Raw genomic sequence first — 12,738 nt, forward strand, 5'->3', positions numbered from 1 at the left:
GGCTTAGGCAGCCAAGGGGATCTCATAGCCTGAAAGTGGCAGAGCTGGGTTTCAGACCTCGTCATGGACTGCAGACCCAGATCCCACGTCGTGCAGTACAGCACCTTGACCTTGGACCTGCGCGCGTCACCCGCGCCTCCAGCTGAGGCCCCGCCCCAAGCCCCGCCCCCAGGCCCCGTCTCCACTTCCCGTCCTGCTTCCGTCCAGCGGCGCGTTGGTCAGTGTCCAGTGGCTGCCGGTTGGATGAGGCCAGTGAGACTCATGAAGGTGTTTGTCACACGCAGGATCCCCCCGGAGGGCAGGGCTGCGCTCGCCCAGGCGGCAGAGTAAGGAGAGGCCCCCGCGGGTCGCACGGGGCTGGGTGGACGGTGCAAGGGGCTGCAGCGTCCAGAGGACATCTGCCCTCGGTGACCCGGGTGCGAGCGCCTCCCGCCAGCTCCGAGGCACCCGCGCACAGGGTGACTCAGCGATCTCCAGGTGCGCCTTTGGGTGCTCCTGGAGCTGCGCCCCTGTGGTTTAGGGTACGGCCTTCAGTAGCCCAAGTTACTTGGTGGAAGTAACATGGAGCTGTCCAAAGGGCCTGGAGAGGGCTGGGCCTGGCGCTCAGGCCTTGGCTGGATTTTCCAACCTGTGCGCATTGGAGTGGAGCTTAGGGCTCTTAGAAATAAGTTATATGCAGCCAGTGCAGTGACACCGGAAGGAGACCCTGGGACCCTTCCCAGTCACTTCTCCAGATCAGCTAAGGCAACAGGGTTCAGGTTGCTTGCTAATTATTTACCCTCAGAGGTCGCCCGTCAACATGCAGGTGGGGGTCAGGGACCTTGGCCATCCCTGTCCTAACCCTTTTGGACAGCTGGTAAGGACCTTGGTGGCTACTTTTAAAATTGCACATTGCCAGGTGCTTCATCAACTAATTTAACCCTTGGCACACTGTAGAGTTGTCACTATGGTTCTCATTTCAAAGATGTAAAACACTTCTTGAGCCCAAAGTTATATACTGCTTGCTCCTAAGTGGCTGAGCTGAGCTTTGAATTCAGCTCTGCCCAATTGCAATCCATTAATATTATACCCGATCAGCATTGCCCTTCAACCAAGTGGATTGACACGGTGATTGCTGCAGTGAGTTCTTGTGTGTCAGGTAGTGTGAGGATGGCGCAAGATAGAACAGGGTTCACATCTTTTGTTCATCGGTTCGCTATGGGTCGTGCTCTACTTGATGACACCTAACAATAGCTAACAATCAGCAAGAGAAGGTGAGACCCAGTCTGTGAAATCAGCTTGGGAGAGAAGAGTGTGAGAGTAGGTTTTTATTTCATTCTGTGCAATGAAACTTGCTTAGGACCAGCTAATTACTAAGGGAGGTTGTGAGAGGAGGGCAGACAATAATATTAATAGTCAGGAGCTCTGGTGGCCTACTGGCAAGAAGCTGTGCTGCAGTCCCAAAGACACACAGTTCGAATCCACCAGATACTCTGCAGGAGAAGGAGGGGCAATCTCATCCTTTGCCAGTAGGATCTGATTCAATGGTACAGAACAGAAAAAAAAAAAGTAATAGTCGGCACTGCTGTAGCACTGGACCACCCTCTTGTAGACTGAATGGAAAGTAGGCTGTGTCTGGGGCTCAGTCTGTGAGACAAAAACTGCATCACAGTGTGTGTGTTCCAGCAGCTTCTCACAGATGTTCCCCAAACCAAATCCACTGTCATCAAGCTGATTTCCCACTCATGTGACTCATAACCATCTACAGGACACATTTGAACTGTGCATTCGGGTTTTCAAGGCTTTAACTCTTTATGGAAGCAGATATCCCATCTTTCTCCCGAGGAGGAGTGGATCATAGACTCAAACCACCAACCTTTTGGTTAGCAATTCAACACTTAATCCACTCTACCACTAGGGCTTCTTTTAAATACATGGCCTGAATGAAATGGTTGAGGCTGAGAGGCTAGGTGGCCCAGTTCCCAGGAGCTGCCCTGGAAGTACGTCCTCAACCTGCTTCACGTCGAGCTTTCTTTATGGTCTTATCTGAGTGTGTTTGGCATGTCATGGTCTCATAGGAAAGGAAATGCAGTTGCTCTGTCAAGTCAAAGTCCCACAGACTGGTTTACAGATGTTTATTATCTCACAGATGAAAGCTTGAGTACAGTTTCAGGGTCTTGACAGGGCCATGTTCTCTCCACAGGATCTAGACCCTCTCTGCCTCTTCACTGACTGCCTTCCCTTCATGTCTCTCTGTGCCTCCTCTTTTGTAAGGACACCATTCGGATTCGAACCTACTTGCTTCAGGATGACCTCAGGTTAACTAATATCTTCAGAGACCCTGTTTCCGAACAAGGTCACTTTCACAGCTACCAAGGCTAGGAACTTGACTAGGAATTTTTTTTTTATTTTTATTTTTTAGAGGATACATTTTAATCTATTATAGAATCCAAACTACATCTGCTCCAAGGATCTTTCCTCCTGCATGGCCTCCCAACTCTGTGCCAGGAAGCTCACTACCCATCCATCCTTCTGTTAGTGTCAAAAACACCTCCTTATGTTCAGTGAAAAGTTACCCCTTACAGTCTGCTACTTTCAATTTAGGCTCTTCTCTTGGGGTCCCCTCAGACCTTGGCATCTTCCTGTGTCCTGTGATTGCCCCTCACTGGCCCTCTCGGGACTGTTCTGAAGCCCCCATCAACGCTGGACCCCAGCTCTCTCAGCCAGCCTTAGAACAAGCAGGGCTTTCTAGCTCTGGGAGGAAAGGCAGGACAGGTGACAGTGGGAAACCTCGGGGGCCGGGGGGCATCAGTGGAGCTTCCCTACTTGTCCTGGGTGGTTTTCTCTTTGCCTGCAGCTGTGAGGTGGAACAGTGGGATTCAGATGAGCCCATCCCCAGGAAGGAGCTAGAGCGAGGCGTGGCTGGGGCCCATGGCCTGCTTTGTCTCCTCTCTGACTGTGTGGACAAGAAGCTCCTGGACACGGCAGGTGTGTGCACTGGGAAGGTCTAGGGGCTCAGAGGGTGACTCGGCTGTGTGGGCACCTCAGTCTACCTCCGCTGGCTCCATGAGTAAGCCTGCAAAGGTCTTTCTGGATTCTTCTTTGGGCATTTGCTGGAATGTAAGATTTAAGGGGATACCTGTTCGCAGTCTGACACAGGTGTTGCCCCTCTGCCCTGGCTATGGCTCTCTGGAGGGAAGTTTGTGAGGGCAAAGACCATGTGTGGAGGCAGCAGGTGTAGGGACAGCACCCCCAGTCCTTGGCCAGGCCTGGAGCAAGGAGACGACTGTGCTCAGGGACAAGCGCCAGCCGGCACCAGCGTGTTTCTACATCTTCAGTCACGGACCCAGCTTGGGGACAGGCTAATGCCACATCTTGAGGTTTATGCTCATGATGGTTTGAAGAGAGGTTCAGAATTCATGGCTGCTGAATGAAGAGGACTCTTGTGAGTCACAGTGGAACCCAGCCTGGCATTTGTGCCCCACCTGTGAGCTGAGGCTTTCTGACAGCTGCCTGGAGGAGAGGGCCTGTGGGGTTGGGTTCCCCTCGCCTTCTTGGTGATCATGATCACTGCAATGTCCTGGGAAAGTGCCAGGCCATGGCCCATGGAAAGCAGAGGCCTCACTGCGCAGAATCTAGCGGGTAAGAATAGGGCCTGTGATGCCATTCTCAGGGGCCACCTGGCATTTGTTTCTGCACCTGGCTTATCCAGAGTTTTAAAGGAGGAACGGAGATGTCAGCCTTGACTTATTCTAGGACAATAGTTATGACCGGCTATCCCTTTGATAGAGGAGAGCTTTGATTTCCACACGGAAAGATACAAAGGCTGCTTTTTCTGCCCATCAGGAGCCAACCTCAAAGTCATTAGCACAATGTCCGTGGGCTTCGACCACTTGGCTATGGATGAAATCAAGAAGCGGTAAGTGCAGCTTGGGATGCTGGAGGGCTGGAGAGAGGGACGGCTGTAAGAAAGGAAGAAAGAGGAGCTGAGAATTCAGTTCTTTCCACTTTAGACCCCGCGACCAGTAAGCAGGAATATGATGGTAACATATGCCCACAGAGCTGTAGGCCCATTACGACAAAGTCTGAACTCGAGAAATCAGAATTAGTGCATCCTATTCTTTCTAGTCAATTATATTTAATATCATTTCTGGTCCTCACAGTGCCTTGGTAGAAAAGGCAAGTGTTTTCTCTATAGAGATGAAGAACTTGAGAAACGTTAAATAGTTACTCTCCTGTGAACTCTGATATCCCATGAGTATATCCTTCCCAAAGCAGGGAGATGATGGAAGGAGAACATTCTTGAGTGCTCATTTATAGCTCTGAGCTTCCTGGGAGGCAGAGCAAAAAGGGACAAAGGAGCCTTTACAGATCCCAGCAGTGGAAATTGGTGAAGGCGCTTGAGGTCAGTGTTAGCAAATGTTTCCTTCTTAGCGGGATCCGTGTGGGCTACACCCCAGATGTCCTGACAGACGCCACCGCCGAGCTCGCGGTCTCGCTGCTGCTCACCACCTGCCGCAGGTTACCTGAGGCCATCGCAGAAGTGAAGAAGTGAGTGAACGTCTGGTGAGAAAGTCGGATCTGCTCAGTAGTTGGGCATAGGCCGTGCAGTATGTGGTAGGGGCTAAGGGGGTGCTGAGAACAGACTCAGGCAAGATATTACAGCACAGGGCAGAATGGAAAGAAACAGGACATGAGAGAAGACAATAAAGGAAGGGTGGATAAAGTCTCTGTGGTTGTGAGGTGTGGATCAGGGAAGGCTTCGTGGAAGAAGTAACAGTTGGACATCCTCTTCAGGGGACCTTCAGCCCTCCCACCCTTCACCTCTGATGCTGAAATCCAAAAAATCTCTGAAATTTCTTCCAGAAATCTTTTATTAGCAAAGTCAGGCTAGAACTCCATGCAGCTGTTCATGGTGCTTGCTTACTTTACTGCGAATGTGCTTGATACAGGGTGCCGTGCAGACCCTGCTGAGGGTTGTAGAGAAGGTAGCTGGTGTTCCATACTGCCTTTTACCAGATGTAATATTCTGGCCCAAGGTTTCAGATAAGGGGTTTAGCTCTGTATGTTAAGAGTTGGGGAAGACATTCCAGGGGCAGGGAATTGAGCAGGGCGAGGAGGCGTGCAGGCTACAGGGTGAGGATGTACTGTACTAAGCGTGCTATTGGCTCTCCTGTCACCTCCACTGAAGGCCACTAAAGAAAAGCTCTGTTCTTTCTGCGCCCCGCCCCCCCACACACACACACACAGGGGCTAAGCCCTGTGGTTTTACTATCTGCCTGAGACCACGTGTCCTGGAATCCCAATCTCGAATTTACAACCTGCTGCAACCTACTTTGCACTGGCTGTGTGGCCTCAGGCTGGTCAACCTTTCTGGTCTCAGTTTCCTCATCTGCAACATGGGATGGGGACCTCCAAGGCCCCTTCTAGTGTCGGGGTTTTGCTGTGCTTTTTTACAGCCCTGAGGACCTTTGAAGGAGCTCTGGTGGTGTTTACTGCATAGCCCGGCTAATGCAAAGACCACACTTCTCTGGTGGTTCAAATCTACCAGTGGCTCTGTGAAAGAAAGTTGGGCAGGCTCCTCTTGTGGGATTTCCAGTCTCACAAGCCCCCTGGAGGCTCAGCTAGGAGTCACTTCGAACTCCATGGCTATGAGTGTGTGTGAGAATGACGATAGGTGTAACATATGTCTGCTTTGTACATTAGGGCTGCTGGGTCTGGTTCCTTGTCTTTGCAAGAGGCCATGGCCTCTCCCTCTCACTCACTTACTCCCTCCCTCCCTGCAGCGGTGGCTGGTCCTCTTGGAAACCCCTGTGGTTGTGTGGCTACGGCCTCACCCAAAGCACTGTGGGCATCATTGGGCTGGGCCGCATAGGTGAGTCACCCCCCGCCTCACTGGCTCTCAAGGTTAAATGGCACCAAGTCTAGAAGCTTCACTCTCCTGTAAAGAGTTTCCTTCACCAGAGCTGTTGGAATGCAGTAGGAGAATCTCTAACCAGATTCAGCCTCTTAAAACACGGTCCCCTGCGCATCAAAATTAATAAATCAGGATTTCCTTTAGAACCCACTAGGTGATAAAAGGAAATTGTAAGAGCCAGGATTCTGAACTATTACAGCTGCCTAAAAGCTACAGAAAGCCATAAGCAGTGAGGCTTTTAAGAGCGGAGTCCATATTCCCCAGGTCTAGATTCCAGAAGCCATTTGATCCAGGGAGCCTTGACCCTGGGACAGGCAGGCCTTGTGGACAGAGTTCTGCAGAGGCGGAGCTGTATTTCTCCAGTGGTCGAGAGGTCTGACAAGGACTTGAGCTTACAGGCAGCTGTCTGGCTCTCTGGTATCTTGCTGGAGCACAGGGTAAGGGTATAGAGTGTCGGTAACCAACCAGCAGCCTTGTCTCTCACATTAGAGAGCGGCTTGGAGGAGCTTTGGGAATGGCTCTAAAACTGGAAATGCAGCTGCGCAAGCCTTGGCTCAGGGAGGCGGCTCAGCAGCAGCCCCTTAGCAAAGGTCCCGTAGGCTTGGGTGAGTTGGCGGTGGGGAATGCCATCAAGAGTCAAATGCATTCTGGGGCTGCGTTAATAGAAGCGGAGGATCCTACTTTGCCAGACCTCTTCTGGAATGCCATGTCCAGATTTCAGAGAATATTAATAAATAATCTTTGAGGTGGCCACTGCCACAGGGTGACAGCATAATCCTGTCACAGCCACAGAGTCCCTTGTCCTCTGAAGGGCTGACATGTGGCCCATTAGGACATTATAGGTTTGGCTCAGGCCACCTCAAGGGCCGTCCATAGAAGACGGAACAAGCTAATGCCAGGACTACATTCATGTGAAAAGGGGCGCCCTGGACCGCTGGCCACTGCCCTTACCCTGAGGGTGTGGGGACAGACCATGAACTCTTTGATCCTTCTGTTCAGGCCAGGCTATTGCTCGGCGTCTGAAGCCATTTGGCGTCCAGAAATTTCTCTACACAGGACGGCAGCCCAGGCCTCAGGAAGCAGAAGAATTCCAGGCAGAGTTTGGTAAGAAAAACCTAGATTTCCACAGGAGCTCCTCTGCACTCCACTGGAGCGTTCTCCCTTCTTAATGGTACCACTGCAGGCAGAGGGTGGAAGCTCAGGTGTGGCCAGGGCCTTATTGTCCGTTAGACATCATCTGCGCCACCTGTCCCTGGACGCAGAGACCTGCTCAAGGAGCACAGGCTTACCTCAGGTAACACAGTGAACTTTCTGTAGTCGGGCACTCGAGGTCCTGACTTTCAGAGTGTCTTCACATGTGTGGGCAGAGGAGCAGGGATGATTGATGAGGACTTTAAGTCACTGTTAGCTAATAAAGTGGTGCTATCCCCCAGCCTTCGTGTTAGCTCAGCCTTTTTGCCCCTGTGTCCAGGTGATACACACCCATAGCAGGTGAGCGAGCCAAGTTTGGCAGTCCCTCACCTCCTTGGCATGTACCCTGAAGGCAGTGAAAGTTAAGAGTGGCCCAGATCCCACTGTGTGACCTGGAATAAGCTCCTGCCCCTCTATGGTCTCAGTTTCCTTATCTCTTAGACCGAAGGGCTGGTGAAATGATCTGATGCACTAGGATCCCACAAATAGCTGTAGAGTTTGTACCATCAACGGTTGTCCAAGTGGAGATGAGGCCTTCAGGGAAAGTCTTCTGTTCCTCTTAAGCAGGGAGGAGCAGAGGGTCTCCCCCCACCTCCTGTTTCTAACCTGGGATGAGTGTCTGATGGAACCCTGCCCTCCCCACCCCTCTCCTATCCCAGTGTCCACCCAGGAGCTGGCTGCCAAGTCTGACTTCGTTGTGGTGACCTGCTCCTTAACACCTGCGACCAAGTTGCTCTGCAACAAGGATTTCTTCCAGAAGATGAAAAAAACAGCTGTTTTTGTCAACATTAGCAGGTACGTAGGGCTGTCCAACCCCGTGAGAATGGTTGTCTCGCTGCTGTGACCTGCGGTTCTTTCCTGTGGATTGTGGATGAGGTCTCAGGCTGAACTTGCTCCATTACCTCAGGAGAACAAGAAAGGCTGTGCAAAAGTAACAGCCAACTGACCTCAGATGTTCACCTGGGAAGTTACCTTTAGTGGAGTTTTTGGGTTTTTCTCTTTCTATAGTATTGTTACTGTCTAGTATCTTTACTTTTCAACCCAAAGGACTCTCTGGAGCATTTCTTGTTCATTTATTTTTCTTGAGCGTTTCTTGTAGTGAATTTAACTATTTCGGCAGACTGCCATCTCAGGGCATGTGTAAACCGAAGATTCTGCTTCTCAGCTTGTGTTCAGCTAGTGTTTTGGCAAAGTGGGTGTTCAAAACGTCCATCGCAGGGTCCTCCCTCAGGCCTTAGCCAGGCTCTCACTACACCTGTAGCTCAATATAAGAAGAAATTATAGGGTATTCTCAGGTCAAATTTCTGAGCATATATCCTGTGTGGATGTGTGTGTGACTTTCTAAATTCTCTCATATGCATGAAGTTTTGTTATTTTAAAAAAGGCTGAAGTGCATTTGTGGTTACCAGGGGTGTGAGGGAGATGAGGAGCTTTTGAAAGCTTTCGTCTCTCTGCCTTTCCTCTTGTAAGAGCTTATGCACCGTGTAGCCCCAGACAGTCACAGTCCTAGGCGAAGGAGAGTTTCCCTCAGCCCTCCAGGCCAGGCCAGACTGAGACAGGTGCCTTGCTTCAATCCTTCCAGCAGCCCCCAGACAGGTTAGAACAGATGCACGTAATCATCTGAGTTCAGTCTGCTCTTCTCCACCTGGAGCTAGACCAGGCCCCTCTCTCTGTGGGGGCTGATACTGCTTTAAGATAACCATCTGAGCCAGCAGGAGGCAGGGCACAGCACAGAGCAAACCAAGGCTCGCCTTCCAGATGGGTTGCCTTTTTAAATTTAATTGCTGGACCCCTTTTACTAGTTCTGCCTTTCAGAATTCTGACACTGGATTCCACCAGTTTCTACTTGGGTTCCCCACCCCCCACCTTGTCCTATTTTTTATGTGTATGTTTTTGTAAGGAATAGGAGTAGTCTGGAGACTACGGTGTGCCTGATCCAGGCCATAGTCTTCACAATTGATACGATGCGTCAGAGAGGTTGACAATGACTAGGGATGATAGAGAATTGATGCTTTTGAGCTGTGGTGCTGGAGAAGAGTATTGAGTATACCATGGACTGTCAGGAGAACAAACAGGTTCGTCCTAGAGAGGGTGAAGATGGCCTTCTCCTTGGAGTCAAGGATTCTGAAGCTTTGTCTGCCATACTTTGGGCATGTTGCAAGGAGGAACTAGTCCTTGGAGAGGGACATCATGCTGGGGAGGGTGGAGGGATGGAGAAAGAGAGGGAGACCATCGATGAGATGGATTGATATAGTGACTCGGGTAATGAGGGTAGGTGTGTTGGAGACAATAAAGTCGGCACAGGATAGAGCAGGTTTCAGGGCTGTTGTACACAGGGTGGTTATAAGTCGCAAGGGATTCGACAGCACATAACGACAACTGGAGTGGGCAGCTGCTTGGACATCATGCTTTGAATTATTACATACCTTTTTGATACTTCATTCTTTGTAGTATGTACAACTGATGCAGAAAGGGGAAGCATAAGCATTTTCTGAAAATTAGGATAAAACTAAGTTCATGCAAAAGTAGGAAAAGGCTTTTTCTCTCTCTCAAACCCAACTCACTCAGTCCGGGTACTGCTGGGTTGCCTCAAGCTCCAGAGAGAGGCACAGAGCCAGAAAGGGACACCTCTAGTAATCCACCTAAAGGCTAAATTTCATCTAAAGAACAACAAACAGAAATTTGTCCTAGAAAAATAGGTGACAGTTATGCTTTAAAAGTTAAGTGTCTCTCAGTGGAAAAAAATCACATTCTCTGAGTTGTTTTGCTCAGCAGCGGCCAGAGGGCGGGTGTTTTGGGACACCCACATCTTCACTGTCACTTGCAGGGGCGATGTGGTAAACCAGGATGACCTGTACGAGGCCTTAGCCACTGGTCAGATTGCAGCAGCAGGACTGGATGTGACCACCCCAGAACCACTGCCGACAGACCACCCTCTCCTGACCCTGAAGAACTGTGGTAAGAATCCCATTTTTCAGGTAAATCATTGTCCTCTTAGACCAGAGTGTTTAGCGGTGGTCTGGAGATGCCAAGCATGAAGCAGTGCTAATATTCAAGCCATACCAGGCACCCTAAATGTTTATGTCCATCCTGACACGGGTATGTAAATGGGAAAGGCGCCCACTGGGCATCCTCTGCTACGTTTTTGTCCCTAAAAAAGCTTAGTATGAAGGTGAATAGATTTGTTTTTTAAAGGGCTGAATGTCTACATGCATAGTTGTTGGTAAGTGCTGTTGAGTCAGAACTGACTCATAGCTGACCCTCCAGCAGGTTTTCAGAGGCTGTAAATCTTGCTGGAGATTGCCCATCTTTCTCCCTAAGAACAAGTGATAGATTTGAACTGCATGCTTTTGGGTTGACAGCACAACTCTTTATCACTAGCCACCAGCGAGCTCCCTTGTTTGAGAAGTGTTGAGAAGTCACTAGTGTAACTGTAACACCAACATTTGTAACCTGTGTGGCTAAGCTAGTTTCTCTACGCTGCAAACCTGTCCTGGGTATTTTGCCCTGACACTGGTCCGGCCCCAGGGCCTTGCCCAGCTGTCCAGGTGAGGCACTGGTGGCAGCCTGGAAGGATGCAGGACTTGCTCCTACCTGTCACTGGTCAGTCTGGGAGTGGTCCCACAGCAAAGCTGCTTCACTTCACAGGAGCAGTTTCTTCCTGTAGAGGCGGGTAAATCCAGTTGCTGCTTCCCAGGACTTGCTTAACCAGCCTGATGGTGCCCCTCTCAGAAGCACTAGCAACAGCCAGCTCTTTCTTGTCCCTCCCTGCCACAGAGGTCTGTCAGCTCCAAAGGGGCTTTTTCTTTAATTCTCTAGGTTTAATAATTCCACTCTCATCCCCTAGCATTTTAATGATTAAAATGTGTCCAAAATACCCAGTTCCCTTTGTTCCCTGACCCTAGGGGGTGCTCCCTGCTTTCACCACCTCCGTGATACTTCAGTGCAGAGAGGTCCTCAACTTTGTGTGCATCAGTCATCGGGCTGAGGAAATGCAGCTGCTGGTCCTCAGCCCATTTGTCTTCTTGTGGGGTCTGAAAACATGCATTCCTAGCACATTTCTGGATGATGCTGATGTTGCTAGTCCTAGTCCTGGGATCTCACTTTGAGAACTGCCTTAGTGTTTGTTCTGTTTTCCTCTTCAGCCACTCAGTCCTTAAATTCTCTGATGAGGTCTGTCTGCAGAGTAACACTTTACTGTAGGACCTAAGCTTTTCTGGGCTCTAGTTACATTCCGAAATAGAAGGTAGTTAAAATGCTAGGGCATCAGAAAAAGGTCCTTAACTGCTGTCTCCACAATGAATGCTCTCATTATTGCAGGCCTTGGAAGTGCTACTGTTCCCACCCCCTAACCCAGTCTGAAAGGAACATTGGCTGTGATGTCAAGGCAGTGGCCTACAGCTGAGAAAACTGTCCCATCCCCACCCACTCTGGGCCTGGTTGACTCCAGAAGGCTTTCAAAGAGTTCTTTGGGGATCAGTGACCTTGCTCTGGAGAGGGAGCTGTGTGGTCCAGCATTTCATTTGGTGGTTTCTATAGACCAGAACCACCACGGCCAAGCACCCCTTTGAGGAACAGAGCTTGGCTGTCAGTGTTAAAACGCTCAGCCAGCACCTGGATTTGCCATCTATTAACTAAATGACTGGGATGAAAAGGCCCCAAGATCCTTTCTAGCTCTCCCAATCTTAATTTATGATGGATACCGAGTCACACTGGGTCTGGGTTTCAGTAGCCTACAATCTGTTTCTCTAGCCCCCAAGCCCTGGGTAGTGAGTGCTTAGTGACACAAGCGGAGGCACACCAATGAATACAGAAGCAGTTTCAAATTTTATTGATTAGAAAACTCAAACCATGGGTGTTTAAGGTCCTGGTAACACCCGTCTTACCTCCTTCTCATCTCTCCTTTCCAGTGATCCTGCCCCACATTGGTAGTGCCACCCACGGAACCCGTAACACCATGTCCTTGTTGGCAGCTAACAACTTGCTGGCTGGCCTGAGAGGGGAACCAATGCCCAAGGAGCTCAAGCTGTAAGCAGACAGGGAGGTGCGGAGGGCTAGTGGCGGCTGGAGCCCGGGAATTCTGTCAGGTGCTCCCAGGCTCGAGTTGGACCCACAGGAGGGGAGCCAGCGAAGATGTCTGAACTGTACTGGTTCTGTAGAGGGAAGACTGGTGCTGATGGAAACGCTAGCCACTTTCATGGCTGGAAACATCTGAGCCCAAAACATACGATTATTAAATAATTCTGAGAGACTATCTTGGCCTCAAATTGGGAAGCTAACAGATACCTTGCTTACTTTTCTATGTCTGGGGATCAAGTGACTGCCCCTTACCCCAGGCCTCACGCGTGCCTTTTAACTATCAGAACCTCTGTCGAAACCACAGGATCTCTCATTCTCACTGCTCAGATCCCTTCATTTCTCACTGACGATAGGATCTCGGCCTAGCTGCAACCCTGGAACTTGTGATGCTCAGATCAGCAGATAAACTTAAAAGTACACAGTAAAGAGAGTTAAGTGTAAGAAGAAAAGTAGTTACAGCCACAAGACTGTTATCTTTTTTGCAAAAAAACAATTGGAGGCTCAGATGAGTTTTTCTTTTCATCATTGTAGCACCCACACACTTGTTCCCTTTGTCTACCTCTTCCTCCACC

The 12,738-nt window shown here is 50.0% G+C and overlaps 1 protein-coding gene across 1 annotated transcript; it reads left to right on the top strand.

Annotated features, from left to right (window-relative positions):
• Window positions 1–237: 237 nt before the first annotated feature.
• GRHPR (glyoxylate reductase/hydroxypyruvate reductase) lies at window positions 238–12,119 on the top strand. Its single transcript, XM_006886857.1, has 9 exons — window positions 238–326; window positions 2,837–2,967; window positions 3,826–3,898; window positions 4,414–4,530; window positions 5,766–5,854; window positions 6,896–7,000; window positions 7,747–7,882; window positions 9,915–10,045; window positions 11,998–12,119. Exons 1-9 carry the CDS (start codon window positions 244–246, stop codon window positions 12,117–12,119), a joined length of 987 nt encoding a protein of 328 aa, XP_006886919.1. The 5' UTR covers window positions 238–243.
• The last annotated feature ends 619 nt before the right edge of the window (window positions 12,120–12,738 follow it).

The sequence above is a fragment of the Elephantulus edwardii genome, unplaced genomic scaffold (assembly GCF_000299155.1).
Source record: "Elephantulus edwardii isolate Elephantulus edwardi_28Jun2011 unplaced genomic scaffold, EleEdw1.0 scaffold00052, whole genome shotgun sequence".
NCBI classification, from domain to species: Eukaryota; Metazoa; Chordata; class Mammalia; order Macroscelidea; family Macroscelididae; genus Elephantulus; species Elephantulus edwardii.